Source organism: Paramormyrops kingsleyae, chromosome 17 (genome assembly GCF_048594095.1).
Source record: "Paramormyrops kingsleyae isolate MSU_618 chromosome 17, PKINGS_0.4, whole genome shotgun sequence".
Taxonomy (NCBI): Eukaryota; Metazoa; Chordata; class Actinopteri; order Osteoglossiformes; family Mormyridae; genus Paramormyrops; species Paramormyrops kingsleyae.
In genome coordinates this window covers 20,673,746-20,689,471 of record NC_132813.1, presented here as the reverse complement: position 1 = coordinate 20,689,471, position 15,726 = coordinate 20,673,746, and the positions used below count along the sequence as shown (strand labels likewise).

At 44.4% G+C, this 15,726-nt stretch overlaps 1 protein-coding gene across 1 annotated transcript in view; it reads right to left on the bottom strand.

The window, feature by feature from the left end:
• Positions 1 to 11,009, bottom strand: part of gbe1b (glucan (1,4-alpha-), branching enzyme 1b) — a 73,438-nt gene extending 62,429 nt beyond the window's left edge. Inside the window, exon 1 of the mRNA XM_023826143.2 lies at positions 10,789 to 11,009. Within this exon, the coding sequence (XP_023681911.1) occupies positions 10,789 to 10,886 (98 nt within the window). The 5' untranslated portion in view covers positions 10,887 to 11,009. The remainder of the gene's footprint in view (positions 1 to 10,788) is intronic.
• Positions 11,010 to 15,726: the final 4,717 nt, after the last annotated feature.

The following is a 15,726-nucleotide window of genomic DNA, read 5'->3' as shown; positions in this document are numbered from 1 at the left end:
GATCAAGGCGTCTGACGAATCTTTTAGTACCAGTGACCCTACAGACGAGGTGAGTAGCACCCCCCAGCCCCCACCCCCCAGCCCCCAGCCCCCACCCGTCCTTTGTGAACTCCCGGCTGATTCTCGAAAAAGCTTCAGAACCCCGTCTAATGCCGCTATCTCGCTGGAACTTATGCAAATGCATTCGTGTTTAGTTCAAAGGCAAACAATAACACGTTTTCCCCTGGACCCCCATATATCTAATGAACCTGTTACACGTTTACATCTGGCCTGCGAGATACTCCGCTGAAAGCCATTCTCCTCACAGAACCGGGCCTCAGTTCCTTCTAATCATCGCCGGGCACTTATCTCTATATTTCCAGCACATGGGGGGAAACACTGTCAGAGGCGGTAATGAAAACGCCAACTGCAAGAACTAAATAGGGCCAGAAAGCACAACTGCACTCCCCTAAATTAGCAGAACCCCACAGAAGGGCCAGATACACTCAAAACATAAGTACTTTTAATAACGTTTAATCAGTTAAGCCTGGCCAATAGGAGCAACTGATCAGGTGATGTCAGCGTCATCTTAAAGAGGTTGGCAACATTCCGCAGGTCGTGACCTTACACAGGTTGCTAGGAGACGGCCATTAAGAAGAGGAATAATATTAGGAAAGTAATATGACAGGTGGGCACACTTCTGCTCTTAAGTTAATACCATATCCAGTCTCATATTTTCCTTCCTCAGTAAATAAGTGACATTTAAGAGCAGCACCTTGCCTCAAACAGCCATTGGTTGCTTTGCAGAACATCGCAATATTGGTACTGTAACTATAAAATTATATGCCATCTTCAGAACAATATCACGCATGGCTCAGGTCCAGAACCAAGTCTCCTTTTGTAGGGGATGCATTAATACGTGCATAACTAATCCCTCCCATTTATTGTCTACCCGAGTTTGGCAAGTTAACCCGGGTGCAACCCAATACAACACACTGAATAAATGATTAACATTATTAAGCAAGTTCATTTTATTTTGCCTTTATTGCTAACGATTCATATTTTCACTTACAAGTGACAGCGGATTACTGCACCGCAGACTCCACCAGGCGCTCCAGCGGCAAGCCGCACGCGGGAATTACAAAGTCAGAAGTGCACCTATCAGAAACCGCGGCGGAGGCGCGAGAGCCGAGGCGTGACAAGATAAAAGGATGCTGTGAGTGATTGGGGTGGGGGGGCGGCTTTGGAAAACTCCCGCAGTACACCACAGCACCAGTGAAGCTGAAAGCACTCAACAGAAACAAAATCTTACAGCGGTGTAGATACTACTGACCGTATAGCAGGGACAGCAGGAAAATAACTGCAGTCATAACAAGTTTTGTTCATTGCAGCAAAATGTTTGGCCGCCAGCGAAGCATTGAGTTAGAGCTAAAAACTGGGTTTGGCACCCAGGAACAGTTGCCTCACCCACGCTAAACCTAGATCAGCACCCCCACCCCACCACCCAATGCATCTTAATTAGCAAAATCCAACCTTTAAGCAAAGATGGTTTTTCCAATCAAAACGATGGGTACCTGCAGCACCCGGCGCAAAACAGCGCTGCAGTCCGCAAACTATTGAGTGGCAAATGCCTGTCCGTTTGATAACACGCCATTACCCTCATTACTGCAGCGAGGCTGAAAGGCTTTTAGCTTTTCCTGCACAGTAATCAGTGTCTGGGCTCTGCTAAGGGACGTACATTTTTGTCCCGAGCAACGTATACACATGGCCTACTACTGAAGGTTTTTAAAAAAAAAAACAAAAAAAAACAGCACATTACTCATCTCAACAAAGTAAAGATCAAGCTTTTAGGCTGTCTCACAAGCGCTACAGTTCACGATTTAAAGTCCAAACAAACTGTACTTTGCCTTTGATGTCTTTGCATGGTTTCAAAAGTAATGTTTAACTGAAAGACCTTAACCTTAAACATAAAAAAAAACAATCATGGTGGGTCAGTTTTAATACCTTTATGCCATTCTCCCAGCATAGAGCTACATACAGGGGGGTCGTGGTTAAGAGTTATCTACTTATCCAGTGAGACAATTTCTATAACTGGGTATTTTACTCAAGCAATTCAGGAACAGGGTAATAAAAGTATGCTCTTTTGCCAGATGTAGCAACCATGATTTCCTTCAGCCTTGCCACCAATCTCTACCCATCCAGCCACCCACCTGACCTCACCACATTTTCTCAGGGACAACAAAAAAAAAAAATTAAAAAAACCCCTCTTATCCTTGAGGCAATCTCAAATGAGGTTTATCAACTAAAAAGAGATGTTTAATAGACTATTTTACAAGAGATATGAAATGGTTGGAAAAGAAATGGCAATAACAATTTCAATCTTCAGTGGATCTGAAGCATAACATCTGATCACAATATGAAAATATAGATTCTCTTTCGTTTTGTCATTCAAACAAACACAGCAATGGCCAAAAGTGCATTTGACGTAATTTTTCATTTTAAGTATCGAGATAATTTGCAGTGCTTCAGTTCAGGTCATGCACTGTGTGCACATCAGCAACATATGCTTGTTTGTTCAGCCATCCATCTACTATATGCTTATCTTAGCCAGGGTCAACAGTCAAAGCTGCTGTTTATTCTGAATCTAATGTGGCCCACAACCCTGAATAAGGATAAGTGCTTGGAAGAGGGAAGGATGGATAATTTAATACAATATGTGTGGCATTATGTCCGTGAAGCGAATGTAGGCTCTGGCATGAGACAAATGGAGTTTAACAGCGAGTGGGAAGCACAAGCTGCCACGCAGCCAAGGTAGGTCCGCTTCCATAAGTCGCTCCAGCAGAACTTCAGGCGTTGCCGCTCTCACGCTCCCTGCTCGCTGCTAAGGGAGAGGACACGCAAGCGAAGAGGCGTTCGCAAGGAAACACAAACGATGACAGCTCAAGCCTCCGACAGCACGCCAGGAAAATGCTCAACTCATCTCTGCCGACTGCAGAGGTAGTTTGGCAATGAGCAGGGCTATTGCTACACAACGGCATCCTCTAACGGACCAGAGACCAACCTTTCCTGTATGGCAAGAAGACGACAACCGTGCCACGTTCTCTTTGGTCGTGCTCTGCTGGGACACCAATCTATACTTACAAAACCACGCTCAAATCATTTATTAGGCCAGACATTTACCACCATGTGAAAACGTACCATATTAGAAATATGCTGATAATACAGCACATATTTAATTCAAATAATTCAGCTAGCACAGATTCCCTAAAGCATATTTGGACATTCGTACGTTTTCCCAGTGTTTACGTGACCAAGACTTAAATGAATTTGGCCTTAAACTGGTCAAAATGCATCCTCAGAAACAGCAGAGCAAACAGACAGACTGCAAGAGCGGTCAGCAGTCCGCATCTAGTAAGTGCCTCTGGCATTTATAAGGACCTGCTTTTCAAAGATGCGTCACTGGTCGCGGGCATTTTTAAACATTTATTCCATTAGTCTCTTAGTCCGAGGATCCTTGGCTGGCTTTCAGTGTCGATCCAAAGCATAAATAAATAAATATACAGGTATAAGGCATATTCGAGTGCCAATGTCTTATAAGCCTTCTGCCACTAGATGGAACTAACAGAATGCCGAGTGCGTTCCATTCACTACCACACGGTCGCCTAACAAACCCCGGCGACTTTTCTGTTACGGCACATCTGCACGCTCTCCTACATGAATACCCCGCTATGTCACACCTTAACAGTTACGCGGCAATGCCGAGAAACAAGACCGCTGATTGGCTGTTCCTCAGAATCAGTCCACGTCTCAAAAAAAAAAAATAATAATAATTTTATCAAAAGAACTGTGCAGGCAAGTAAATGAGGTTTTAAGCTTTATTTGGATGGCTGTTATCTATCGATTTAACCAACAAATTTATAAATATAATGCAAAATAAAATCTTTAAAATGCTAGCACAACATTCCAGAGCTAGTTTTGGAAACAGAACTATGTGAAAGTATCCCAGATTGAGCTGAACAATGTAAAACAGAATCTAGTGTAAATGAATGAAAGACGTGGCTCTCCCACGGGCCGCTCCGTCTGCCCCCCCCCCCGAGGGCCACACGTGGCGATGTGAGATGCTCAGCATCCTGCGGCGATTCTGGGCTCCCCGCTTGTTCGCCGCCAGCTTCGCCTGAAGCCCGGTGAGCGTCTCCGCTCCGGCGAGCGTAGGAGGGAACCGGCGTGTGCGTCGCCATCTTCAAAACCGGCAAGCGCCGCTTTTAACACGCCCGTCTCCGGCCGCTTCCCAAGAACGGACTCGGTTCTTGTGGGGGGACGCATTAGACGACGGAGAAATTTCTCTTGAGGTGCCACTCGTCTTTCGGTGCTTCTTCAAGGCCCAGGGGCTCCATTCTCCTCGGATCGCTCCCGGGCAGCTCTGGAGATCCGGGGCTAGATGCGGTAACCATTTTTGCTTCCTTGTGATTCCGTTTATCGTCATGTGCTTGTCCCTTCAGCCGGTTTCCTTCCGTTTGCGTCATCCTGTCTGGTCCATACGGCTCCGACCATCCATCTTCATCTTTGCTCAGCTACGACTATCGTAGTTCCGATACCGGGATGGGCCCAGAGGGGAAAAGGGAAAACAGATGGCCGTTTCCATCGACCGCCCACATCATAGGGCAGGCCGGAAAGACCTCTTTCATCGCCCTCCGTGTCGTTTCACAGACGACCTCACGTTACACTCGGGCCTCCGTGGAAACGACGTCACGTTATGCCGCGTGCCATCAGAGAGACCGTTTGCACAGCAAAATTCAGGCGAAAGGGCGTCTTTCTCATCACCCATAAGGCCAGGACAACCAGCCTGCGGCTCATGCTGACAAAGCGAATGCTCCCAACGGGGCCTTGATCTGTATGCAAACAGCCATTACCCAGCATTACGTGCAGTTCAGTGCGTTTAGTGTCCAGCTGCTTATAGGTGAATTATACAGATATACAGGTGGAGTAATTCAGGTCAGGTACCTTGCTCAAGGCTAAAATAGTGGGCCACCCTCTCGGGACTCTCACACCCCCTACTGGCCTGGTGCTGCACATAAACGGCCAAGCTTATGCAAATGCTTATTAAACATATTCATGGTTCATCCCCCCCATCCGGGACAAATGATGTTTTACTTTAAGGGAATCCCGGACTGCAAGCTGCAGTGCCGACATGCCCTGTCTTGCATGCGGCAGCTGGCCCTCAAGCCTGTGAAAAGGAGGGCTAACGGCAACGTCTCAAGCAGGGGTGGGGAACCTGATCCACGGAGAGCCGGTGTGGGTGCGGGTTTTTGGAAAGACCTCTCAATCAGCCAATAACAGTGAGACCGGAGAATCAATGTTTTATTATTGGCTGATTGAGAGGTCATCCCAAAAACCCGAATTGGCCCTCCAAGGATCAGGTTCCCCAACCCTGGTCTAAAGCAAAGAGAAAGCAATAATGCTGGCAAAAGTCACGTTTTAATTGCTTTTAATGCACATAATTACACACAGTTTGATGCCAATGAGAAACCGATGTGAATTTACTCAAAGTACAAACCTGTCTTTCAGGCTGGTAATTATATTCATTTATGTATTATATACTGTCTATACCTGCATAATGACAGTTATTCCACTCTACACCAGAACGGAAGAACCACAGCTATTGGAATGTAATTATACGAGTAAACAATTTCAATCCATCCAGCAGTTTTTTTTTTCCATATACATCGATTTCCCATACTGCCTTCTCACAACATTTTGGAAACTCTGAAAAAAGTACACTTTCTGACAACTTTCAGGCCCACAAGATCAATCAGGTCATATCACAAAAAGACAGTGAATGGTAGCCTTCAGCATATTTTACATCCATCCATCCATCTTCCAACGATTTATCCTGGATAGGGGCGCAGCAAAGCCTGCAGTCTAACCTAGAGTGCATCATACAGGGACACACCCTGGACGGGATGCCAGTCCATCACAGGACACACACACACACACAAAACATTCTATGGGCAATTTAGAGATACCAATTCATCTAGTTGCCTACCTGCCTGGAGAGGCCAGGCAAAAGGCATGCAACACAGACAGAACGTGCAATATCTGCACACACAGAGTACAGGACCCTCTTTATTTATTAAAATGATCATATATTTGTACATGTATATGTGCACACACACACACACACACACACACACACACACACACACATAAATATACTACATACACACACATATACATATATATATTGAACATTACTCATCTAAGCCTAGATGGCACAGCAAAAAAAAACAGAACATATGGAGCAGGTATTTTATGTTCTCCTACATTCCCATAACCCCCCCCCCCCCCCCCCCCCACCTCACTAGGGCAGACTTCTGTGTTCATCCCCAGTCATTTAAACCTGCTCAAGGCCTTTCAGTCAAAATCATAGGTATCTGAACTTACAATCGCACTGCAAAGTCTAAAAGGTCCCCTCGCTGAGGGGGATCGATACCAGTGCCACGTTTTCACGACGGCGGTCACCACCCACGGTCCCACGTAAGGCCAGTGCAAACAGCCAGAGCTAAAGGAAAATCAGCACTGCACGGCTCAGGCTTTTAGGGGGGTGGGGCGGGCAGTAAGGCCCCGAGCGGCCACTCGACAGTCGTCCCAGTACATGTTATCGCCTCCGGTGACGGCAGTCCAGACGGGCTAATAGACCACTTATCGCTAAAGGAACAAGTTGACAGGCTTCGAAGATCAGGCCTCGCTGCTGGGAAGGAAGAACAGAAGCCTTGTCTTTGTGTCCCTGTGCCGACACACTGCCAGTCACAAGTTTGCACAGAATCCCAAATTACTATTCTGCCAATTAATGGGCAAAATGTCATTTCCAGCGACTTCTGGTCACGTGTGGGTCTTTGACCTCTCTGCCACTCACCGCCTATCGCAATACTCATGTCTCTCTCCAGTGGCCCCATTTAGCGTTAGCGGTCACACCGTCTCAGTGCTGAACTTGCATTTCTATGCAAGAAGTTAAACCAACAGTGGGTGTAACTGCCACCCCCCCCCCCCCCCTTGCCCGATTTGTGATCTGAGCCATGTGGCTCGGTGCTGGCTTCAGCATTTGAGTCTAGGCAGACCTCCAGCCAGTAGGGTCACCTCCCACCTCAGAAACAGCCATGACCCTGCAAGAGGCAGCGGGGGCCCGTTTGAGCAAGCAGGGGGGGTGGGGGGCACGTCTGTAACAGCGACTCTGTCAGGAGGAGAATAATTCTGCCTCCTTTACCATCAGGCAGACAAGACTCTGACCAAGGGTTCAGACTCAGTGGTTGGTGGGGGCGCAGGAGGTGCATGGCTGACCTTTCTGCATTGCAGGAACAACCCACCTCCATCTTCCCTCCACTGGCTTGGAATCCCTATCCCCAGGAAGGGACCGATTCACGTAAACAGCGATAAAGCAACGGGGGGCGCGCAATGGTGCTTAGACCTGACACGCTAATTACGCTACCGACTTATCACACGAAATATGGATGTAACCTCAATAATTTTGCCACCAACATTTCAAACAGTTACACTGTGGCAAAGGGCTGATTCATGCTTCAGGTCACAGTGCATGCCGCGCAGTGCCGTACCGTCCGTGGTCTACAGTGTTCATACTTCCAGTGTCAACAACCGGCATCATGTTAGACTTAATGAACTTGAACCATAGAAACAGCCAATAGCCAATGAATGACAGATTTGTTAGTGTCTCTGTGCCGAACCTCCGCAAAACTGGGCTGGTTGTGTGGTTTTATTTAGAGATGCACCGATACCAATATTCGGATCGGTATTGGCGCCAATCCAGACCTATTTGACGGATCGGGTATCGGCCATGCGTGACCGATCCACATCCTATACTTACTTATTTAGTTTTGGGCAATCAATCGCACGACAGCTCTTTACCATTTTACATGTGTTTTTGCAGCATTCAAATCGAACGCTATCGTTGCCCCCAGTCTTTTTTTGCTACTCAGTGGGTGTGAGTACAGTGACTTCCGCCTGCTGTGACGTCATGCGCATACCCTTCGCAGTACGAGGAGCGTGACGATAAGACGTGACGATCTGGGAGTATTATACGCTTTTAACAGAAACCAGTAGCACAGCGATTTGCAATCTATGTAAAATAAAGTTTTGAGGTATGAATAGCGTTTAATGGACAATCCCCTTTAACAAAGCGCAGGCAACTGCGAGACAAAACAAAGCAATGGATTATTTGGGAGTCGCTAACTTAATTGGACTGTTTTGCGAAGTCGCTGCAGCTTGTGATACAAGAGGGGCTGCCATCGCAACAAAAGTTTAACTGCGCTGACGACAATGGGAGAAAAAGTGTTAAAATTTTAAACATTAGCCACTTGTGTATACTTGCTTTGAAGATATTCATATTGAACTGCAAATGCCTCAAAAACGCTTAAAACAAACGAGGTGGAACAGTACGTTAATTATGTATGTTTGTAGTAGCCTAATTAAATATTTTTTGTCATACATTTTTCCATCTGTATTTACTAGCTTATATATAATATATAAAGTATAACAAAGTAAAAAAAGCTCTTGTATCGGAATCTGTATTGGTATCGGCAGTTGTATATCGGAATCGGAACTGAAAAAATGTGGATCGCCCATCTCTAGTTTTATTTAGGATATTTTTGACATTCCAATTTCAGTCTGAATATTCTTGAGAATTAACACCTCATTGCTCTTTGAGAGGGTCTACTCTAATCGAATATCATCATATGAGTGGCATAAAAATTCTTAAAATGACAATAATATAATTTATCACAATTATTTCTGGGACAATATACATCGTGGAACAGAAGCAATACCCAACAATAAACCATTCCAGACAAAAATGTGAAACAAACACACATTTCTGCTTTTACTGTTAGACAATATAAAAACCAAATCTACATACACGCCCTAGTGTATGATACCAGCTCCCGGTGTGGACGATAACTGCCTTTTAATAGTTTGGCAGAGTAAGCGGAGGGTCCATTTATTCCACTCACTACCTATAATCTGAAAAATACACAACAGAAGGTTTTTAAATTTTCTGGAAAAACACTTGGCAAAATGTTTCTGTGCACAAGATAAAGGAATGACTCATAAAAATGAATAATTCTGACTGACTTAAGGATCTTACTGCATGTGCGCCATTACTGAAACTGAAGCCAGTTATTCACACCAAAGGTAGCCATTTACAGTCAAGTAAATCGCTTCTTACGAGAAAAAAAAACATTTTATGGTTCCTATGTCCCGAATGCACCCTCTTAATAATAAAAAAGACAGCAACGTGTCTTATGCTGCAGACAAGAAGGGGTCTTGCACAACAGTTAAACACCCCCTTCTCCACTGCTAAAACAAGGTGTGTTTTCAGATTGATCCAGATGTGCACCACATCCATTTAACGTTCATTTTTCGATACCGACTCTCATCCATCTACCGTGACACTCACGTTTTCAGACTCTCGCAAGAAATCTTAGGGCAAATAACATTGTTCCATTATAAAGCCAAAACTATAGCTACATCAAAAGCGGTATGGTGGTTTCCAAACCCTACGGAGTATTTACAAGGTGCGCAGATTAGTCTCGAATTGAAAATCTCACGCCAGCCAGCCGATAAAAGTTAGCAACCCAGCATTTGGTTAATAGCAGCAAATATTTCACGTGCAGACAGGAGCCGCCGTAATTAAGGAAGCGGCGGATATGCTTTCCTTTGCAACTTAATATACTGCTGGAGCTTTTTAATAAAAATAAAACAACAAATGATGAAATATATTTGCGGACTGGAGCCTTCGGTAAACATGACTGGGTTCATTAGCACTGTCCCACGAAAAAGCCGCATGAAAATTGGGTACCATTTATTCATTTATAAATTATTATATTTTCGGGAAACTTTCCTTAGCTTCCGAGCAAATGAAACATGGCATTTAGGTAAATAAAAGGACGCATCGACTTTAGCTTCTATTTGAAACTGGTGATTAAAAAACTCAAAGTGGGTGCATATTTACTATCTGGAACACGTTTATTTTCCCATATTTTGTTACATATTATGCATTTGAATCTAATGAAGAGAGCCTGCAAGTCTAATGTACTGTTCTCAATGTGATTCATAACTGAAGCATCCATTGAGACTTATCCTCAACTAAACCCTGCTCACATCGGTATATTTAAAATCTCATGCATTGCATAGTATAAAGTAGGATAAACATATACAAACACATCCAGTGTTAGGGTCCTTAGATTTGTAAATTATACTTTGAACAATGTTTCTGCTCTTTTGAGGGTAACAGGAAAGTTGAGATCAGGGCTGCTCATTCCTGCTCCTGGAGATCCACCACCCTGCAAAGCTTAACACACCTGATGCAGATAATCAGGTCCTTCAATAGCTGCAGCTGAGCTCTGCAGGGCGGTAGGTCACCAGGAGCAGGAATGATCAGCCCTGGTTAAGACAGTATAACTAGCTGGCTCATTCAGCAGACCAGAAATGAATGTTCGCATCCTGCCAACTTGCATCATATCAGCTTCCTTGCTCATAATAAAAGAATCGTAACAATGAAAGGTGTATAATGTCACACATTTGACAAGCCTGTGCGAACGTTAGAATGACCCTGAACAACAGCCAGACCGTACCGCTGTCACCTTCAGCAATATCAACGCTAGCACCGTATGAATTTGAATATTACTGAATCTATACACACACACACAAACATAGGGATACATAGAAAACACAGGGGTTCTGACTTTCACGGCGCGAGCCGCGCATGTCATATTGTCTATTTTGTTAAATACTAAACATTACCTCCTCTGGAAATCGCTTTCGTACGGCTTAAGGTACGGGTCCATTTGGAGGAGCTTGCTAAATTTGGGGATTGTAACATTATCCGAGGAGCCAGCCATGTTCGGAGGAGCCCAAAGCAATCGAGCACCGTTGGCCAAACTGAGTGGGACGTAGCTTTACCACCGGTATACCTGGCGTATGTCAGCCAATCAAGCGGCGGCTCGCCCTGATCGGCTGCGATCGGCTAGGCTCGGCTGCTTAAATCAGCCGAGTTTTCAAAACGAGCGGCGCGTGTTCTTCCGAGCAACGGAAGCGGAAGCACAGAAGAAAGGGGAAGAAATCGAGATGAGAGAAATCATGTGCTGCAGACTGGGAGGGTCACCTTTGCGCAATAAGGCGGATGCATTATCATTGCCCTCTGATATCACTGCATATGAATGTAATATTTTTCCCGCTGCCTTCTAAAACATCAGAATGAAATGTAAAAATCCGGATGGAGTTATATGGGGGTTAAGCTCGCTAGTTTGCTGTACAGCAGTTTTTAACCGCTTCTGCTGTGTTTATTATTAATTAACGGTGTTTTTGCCATTATTTTTTAAGCCAGGAAATATTTACGTAATCATGTTTTTTCCGTTACACGTGAATTGATGTTCTGTACTCATGTACATATTTTATGTAAACAACTACAACCTTTTATATATACATTGTGTACTTAAAAGACTCGGTCATTATTGCCTAGACCGTACGTACATTTTTAATAATAAAAGTACTATAATATTTCTGCAAATTAAATTAGTTTCCCGATATATCAGATAAAATAGCATATTATTACAATAATGGCATTGCCGAAAATCCAACATATTCCTTTTCTAGCTGGCCTGACTCAAAGTTAATTTCAGTAGCAAGAAGTTTTAAACTGTGGATGTCTTGTTTTGGATTAACATTTGTGATGTGACGCTTGGTCAATGTCTTTGGTTTGGAGTCTCTGATGGTAACCCCTTCTTATAGCTCACAAGAGCTGCTGAAAATAGAGGAGTTGCTGGGAGTGCCACATATATTCGCTACCGGAGCTGTGAAGCTTCTGCGTTAGGGGTGCTCTTTGGGGCAGGGCCTAACAATATCCCTCTGAGTTCTGCTTACTGTCAGCTACAGGTCAATATGCTACAATGTAGACAGCAGATTGTTTCTTTAAATGTTGTGAATTGCCCCAGATCTTTCCATCTGTCCTGTAGAATCACCAGGCAGAACCATTTGGCACTTCCCTCTTTTTTTAATAGTAAGCTCAATCAGCAAGGCCGTATTTCATCTATTTTTATTTGTTTGCTTAAGGGATCTGGGTGAATTTCAGCCAACCTGTTTAAAACAGAGTTTACCGAATGCTCCGAAAACTATACTTTTCTATGCAGAAAATGCCTCATTTTAGCAGCATGGAGGCTGTGTGTCCTGACACAGAGGTCATGTCATGTGACGTTTCGCAGCAGGTTTCCTAGGAAGAAACATGTTTATTAAGGCAAATCTGTTATTGCAACAGAAACCCAAGTATCACATCTATTATTCAGAGCCTCTCTGGCATGGCTCCATTCACTGTGGAATTTGTGTTCCGGCACCGAGTAGTAATTGTCCCGTGTTTACGCTGAGATCCTCAGTAATTTAATGGGAAGTGACACATTTTTCTAGGTCAAGGAATAATGAACGAAGCCCTTGATAATAATTAAGCCAATAGGCAAAAATACAGTTTTGCCCCTTTGTTATACTCAGACTATTTTTTGTGCTTCGTGGCACTTACTTGAGTATTAAAGCCCCTGCAAAATGTTTCGGAAATCTCCCCCCTCTGTGTTTAGGATTAGAATTTCTTACTTACTTCAATGGGCTTTGCGGACAGCTGCGATTATACAGCAGATCTGAGTCGGTGGGAAGAGCTCAGTGGCGCTCTGACGAATTGGGAAACATGAGCTTTTGAGTCCGTCAGCTTTGTAAGAACCTGTCCCGCCCCCAGATGTGCTGTTAATGTGGCCATGTAATTGGTCTTCCGCTTTATCCCTGCTTTTTTTCCCCCACTCTATCAGCATACAACACGTGGTAAGATATAGTATGAAAATGCACAGAAAAACAGTAATTTATGCATACATAAAGAGTAGCGTTTGCATGAAAATGGACTACTGAAAAGATGCTGCCCTGGGTTATCACAGAGCAGACAATATCCGGTTTAGTAGTATAGAAATTGAAGGACATGGATAACAGGTTTGCTAAGCAAGAAAGGTACCGTGCACAGGTGTGTGTCACTGCCGAGTGCGAAGGCACGACTACAGGGAAGGTGTGAGCTTTGCTGAGACAGCAGTATCAGCGCACATTTTAATCCCGCCTCCCCTGGAGGACTCCTTACTGTATGTATGGAGGCTGACACCTTGTCAAAGCTGTCATGTCCCTTTAAGGGTGGGATGTGAAACGCTTCCGTTACCCAGGGTTCCCTGGGATTTGGATGGGTTGGCCGTGGTCAGAGTGAGCGAGAGAAAGAGAGAGAGACTGGAAATGCAGGAAAATGGGAGTGAAAACAGATCACTGCCTCCTATTGATTTGTTCATAACGGCCTGTTCGATGGGCAGCACTGAATCACCTCAACAGTCAGGGAAGTGAGCCGGTGTCGGCAATTACACGATGTAAATTTTAACTGTGATGGATATTGAGAAGGTGAACAATGGAGAACAACGATTATGGCCCTTTAGGCACTCCCAAAGAGAGGAAACCCACAACGCGAGACCATTCCAGAAGGACATCGCACACATTCACACTGATCCAGGTCAACATTCTCTTGTGAGATGCAAATGTGAGAGTTGAAGCAGGTGTGGCCCCGCTGCCCTGCCTGAGACATGCGGCCGATAAACCGAGAGCAAAAGGGACTTCTGTTCCCAGGAGAGCAGTAAACAAACAGTATTATCCGGGCTCCACAAAAGGAACACAGCATAGCAGAAGACAGGACCTCCATCATGCTCCTCCACTGATGACCATACTCACCTCCATCATGCTCCTCCACTGATGACCATACTCCATGCTTAAATCCATATCCATCTGACAGATGCAATCGTTTGGATTTTCTTTAAGTTGTTTTTATCAATGTGGAAAAGCTGACAGCAGCTTTGATCTCACGAGATGAATCTTTCACTGGGTAGATCAGGTGGCTTTGCTAATGAAGCTCCACTGACCCTATGGAGCCCCCATTCTTCACTCTTTCTCAACTGTGATTAACCTGTGTTATATTCCAATAAGATAAAAGATTACACACCAAAGCATGTCAATAGGTATGATCCATATAACATCCATGTTGTTTACCCGCTTGTCCTAATCAGTGTCATAGGGGCTTCAGTGCCAAGTGGAGAAACCAGAGTATCTGGAGGAAACACCTCAATGACACGGAGAATATGCAAGTTCCACACACTCAGCTATGGCAGAGATTTGAACCCTGGTCCTAGATGCATGAGGCAACAGTGCGAACAACCGTGCTATCTATTGGTCTGTGTATCTTAAGAGTAAATTTCTAAGGGAATTATTGTTTTTCTGAGCCTTTGCATGATGTTTGTTAGCAGACAGTATCTCTCTTGGGAGCAATGTCCTGATGAAGCATCTACTCCAGAAGGCCCTAGTCTCTGATGTCAGCTACAGGGGTTATTCTCTAATTCCACACAGTTCCGGAACATATTGCCAGTTACCCTCCGTCTCCACTGTGAGATCCCGGATCATGTGACCAATCCGGCCTCAGCCTCTTCCCTTCCAGAACACCCCGGGGATAGCGCTGTAGGTACAGGTCCTGGGAGACTAAAGCGATTGCCTGTCACTAGTATTGCCTAATTGGCCGGCAAAGGATCTGGCAGCATTTGCCAGACGCATCTACAATCTGGGTAAACATGACGTTGGACCACTGCCAGCACAGCAACAAAACAATGTAGGTCACCTGTCTCGACTGCAGACGACTTTTGACAGCAATGCTTCTGTAGTTTATAGAGTATTTTTTTGCTATAGATTTGGGTCATTCTTCCATCCTTGTACAAATAAAATGAATTCTATCTGTTTAGTTGCAATCTAAACCTGTGCAATGAAAAAAATCTGATGCTATACTGTATCTATCATAGTAAGACTAATATGGACAGGAAAATGTACACATTTCTGAGTTATATTTTTAAGAAGAAGCCCACACAGAGAGTAAAGAGCACAAGGCAGGGGATGCCCTGGATGGGATGCCAGTCCATTGTAAGAGTCACCCTCGATGGGTAGTTATGGAAGACAGACATTTTAAAAAGGTGCTTAGCAACAGTAGATAGGGGTGAGATTGCAAGCTGGCACTTTTTTTGAATGGTCATGTATAAAAAGTTTTCTACTTTCCTGACATTTCGATTTTGTCGTTTGCAGTAACAACGCCAAGAAGAATCTTGCATGCAAAGCAGGAATTGCACAAAATTTGATCAGAACCATTCCTATTTATCTGATTTACATTTTGATACTGGAGATTTTTTTTTTTAATTATAGCCATCAGTGAAAGAGTTTCACACCCCAGCAGGATTGTCTGAGGTGTTAACTTTTATCCTTCACACTCTCCTTCCCTCCCAGCTTTCCTTCCTTTAATGTTAGTAGTGAGGATTGTAACTTTATGTGTTACTCTCTGCCTTGCGTGCAGATCACGGTTGGAGAGGGTCATGTTCCGAGGGGATGGATTGATTACCCATTATGCCCTGCATCTGCTGATATCAAAATTGATTTTGAATTCATTTCTGGTGCCTGAGAATTTGTATGAGTATTTATGCATCTCCTGCAAGTGAGCGATGCTCCAGGACATGGTGTGAGGGTGCATGTCTGTGCCCGTCAATGTGCTCATGCCCAGGAAAGACGGCGAGAAGGTCGCACCCGGTGACGTGTTTACATTCTGTGACTCAGATCGGGAATTCATTATCCAAGTTTCCAAAACCTCAG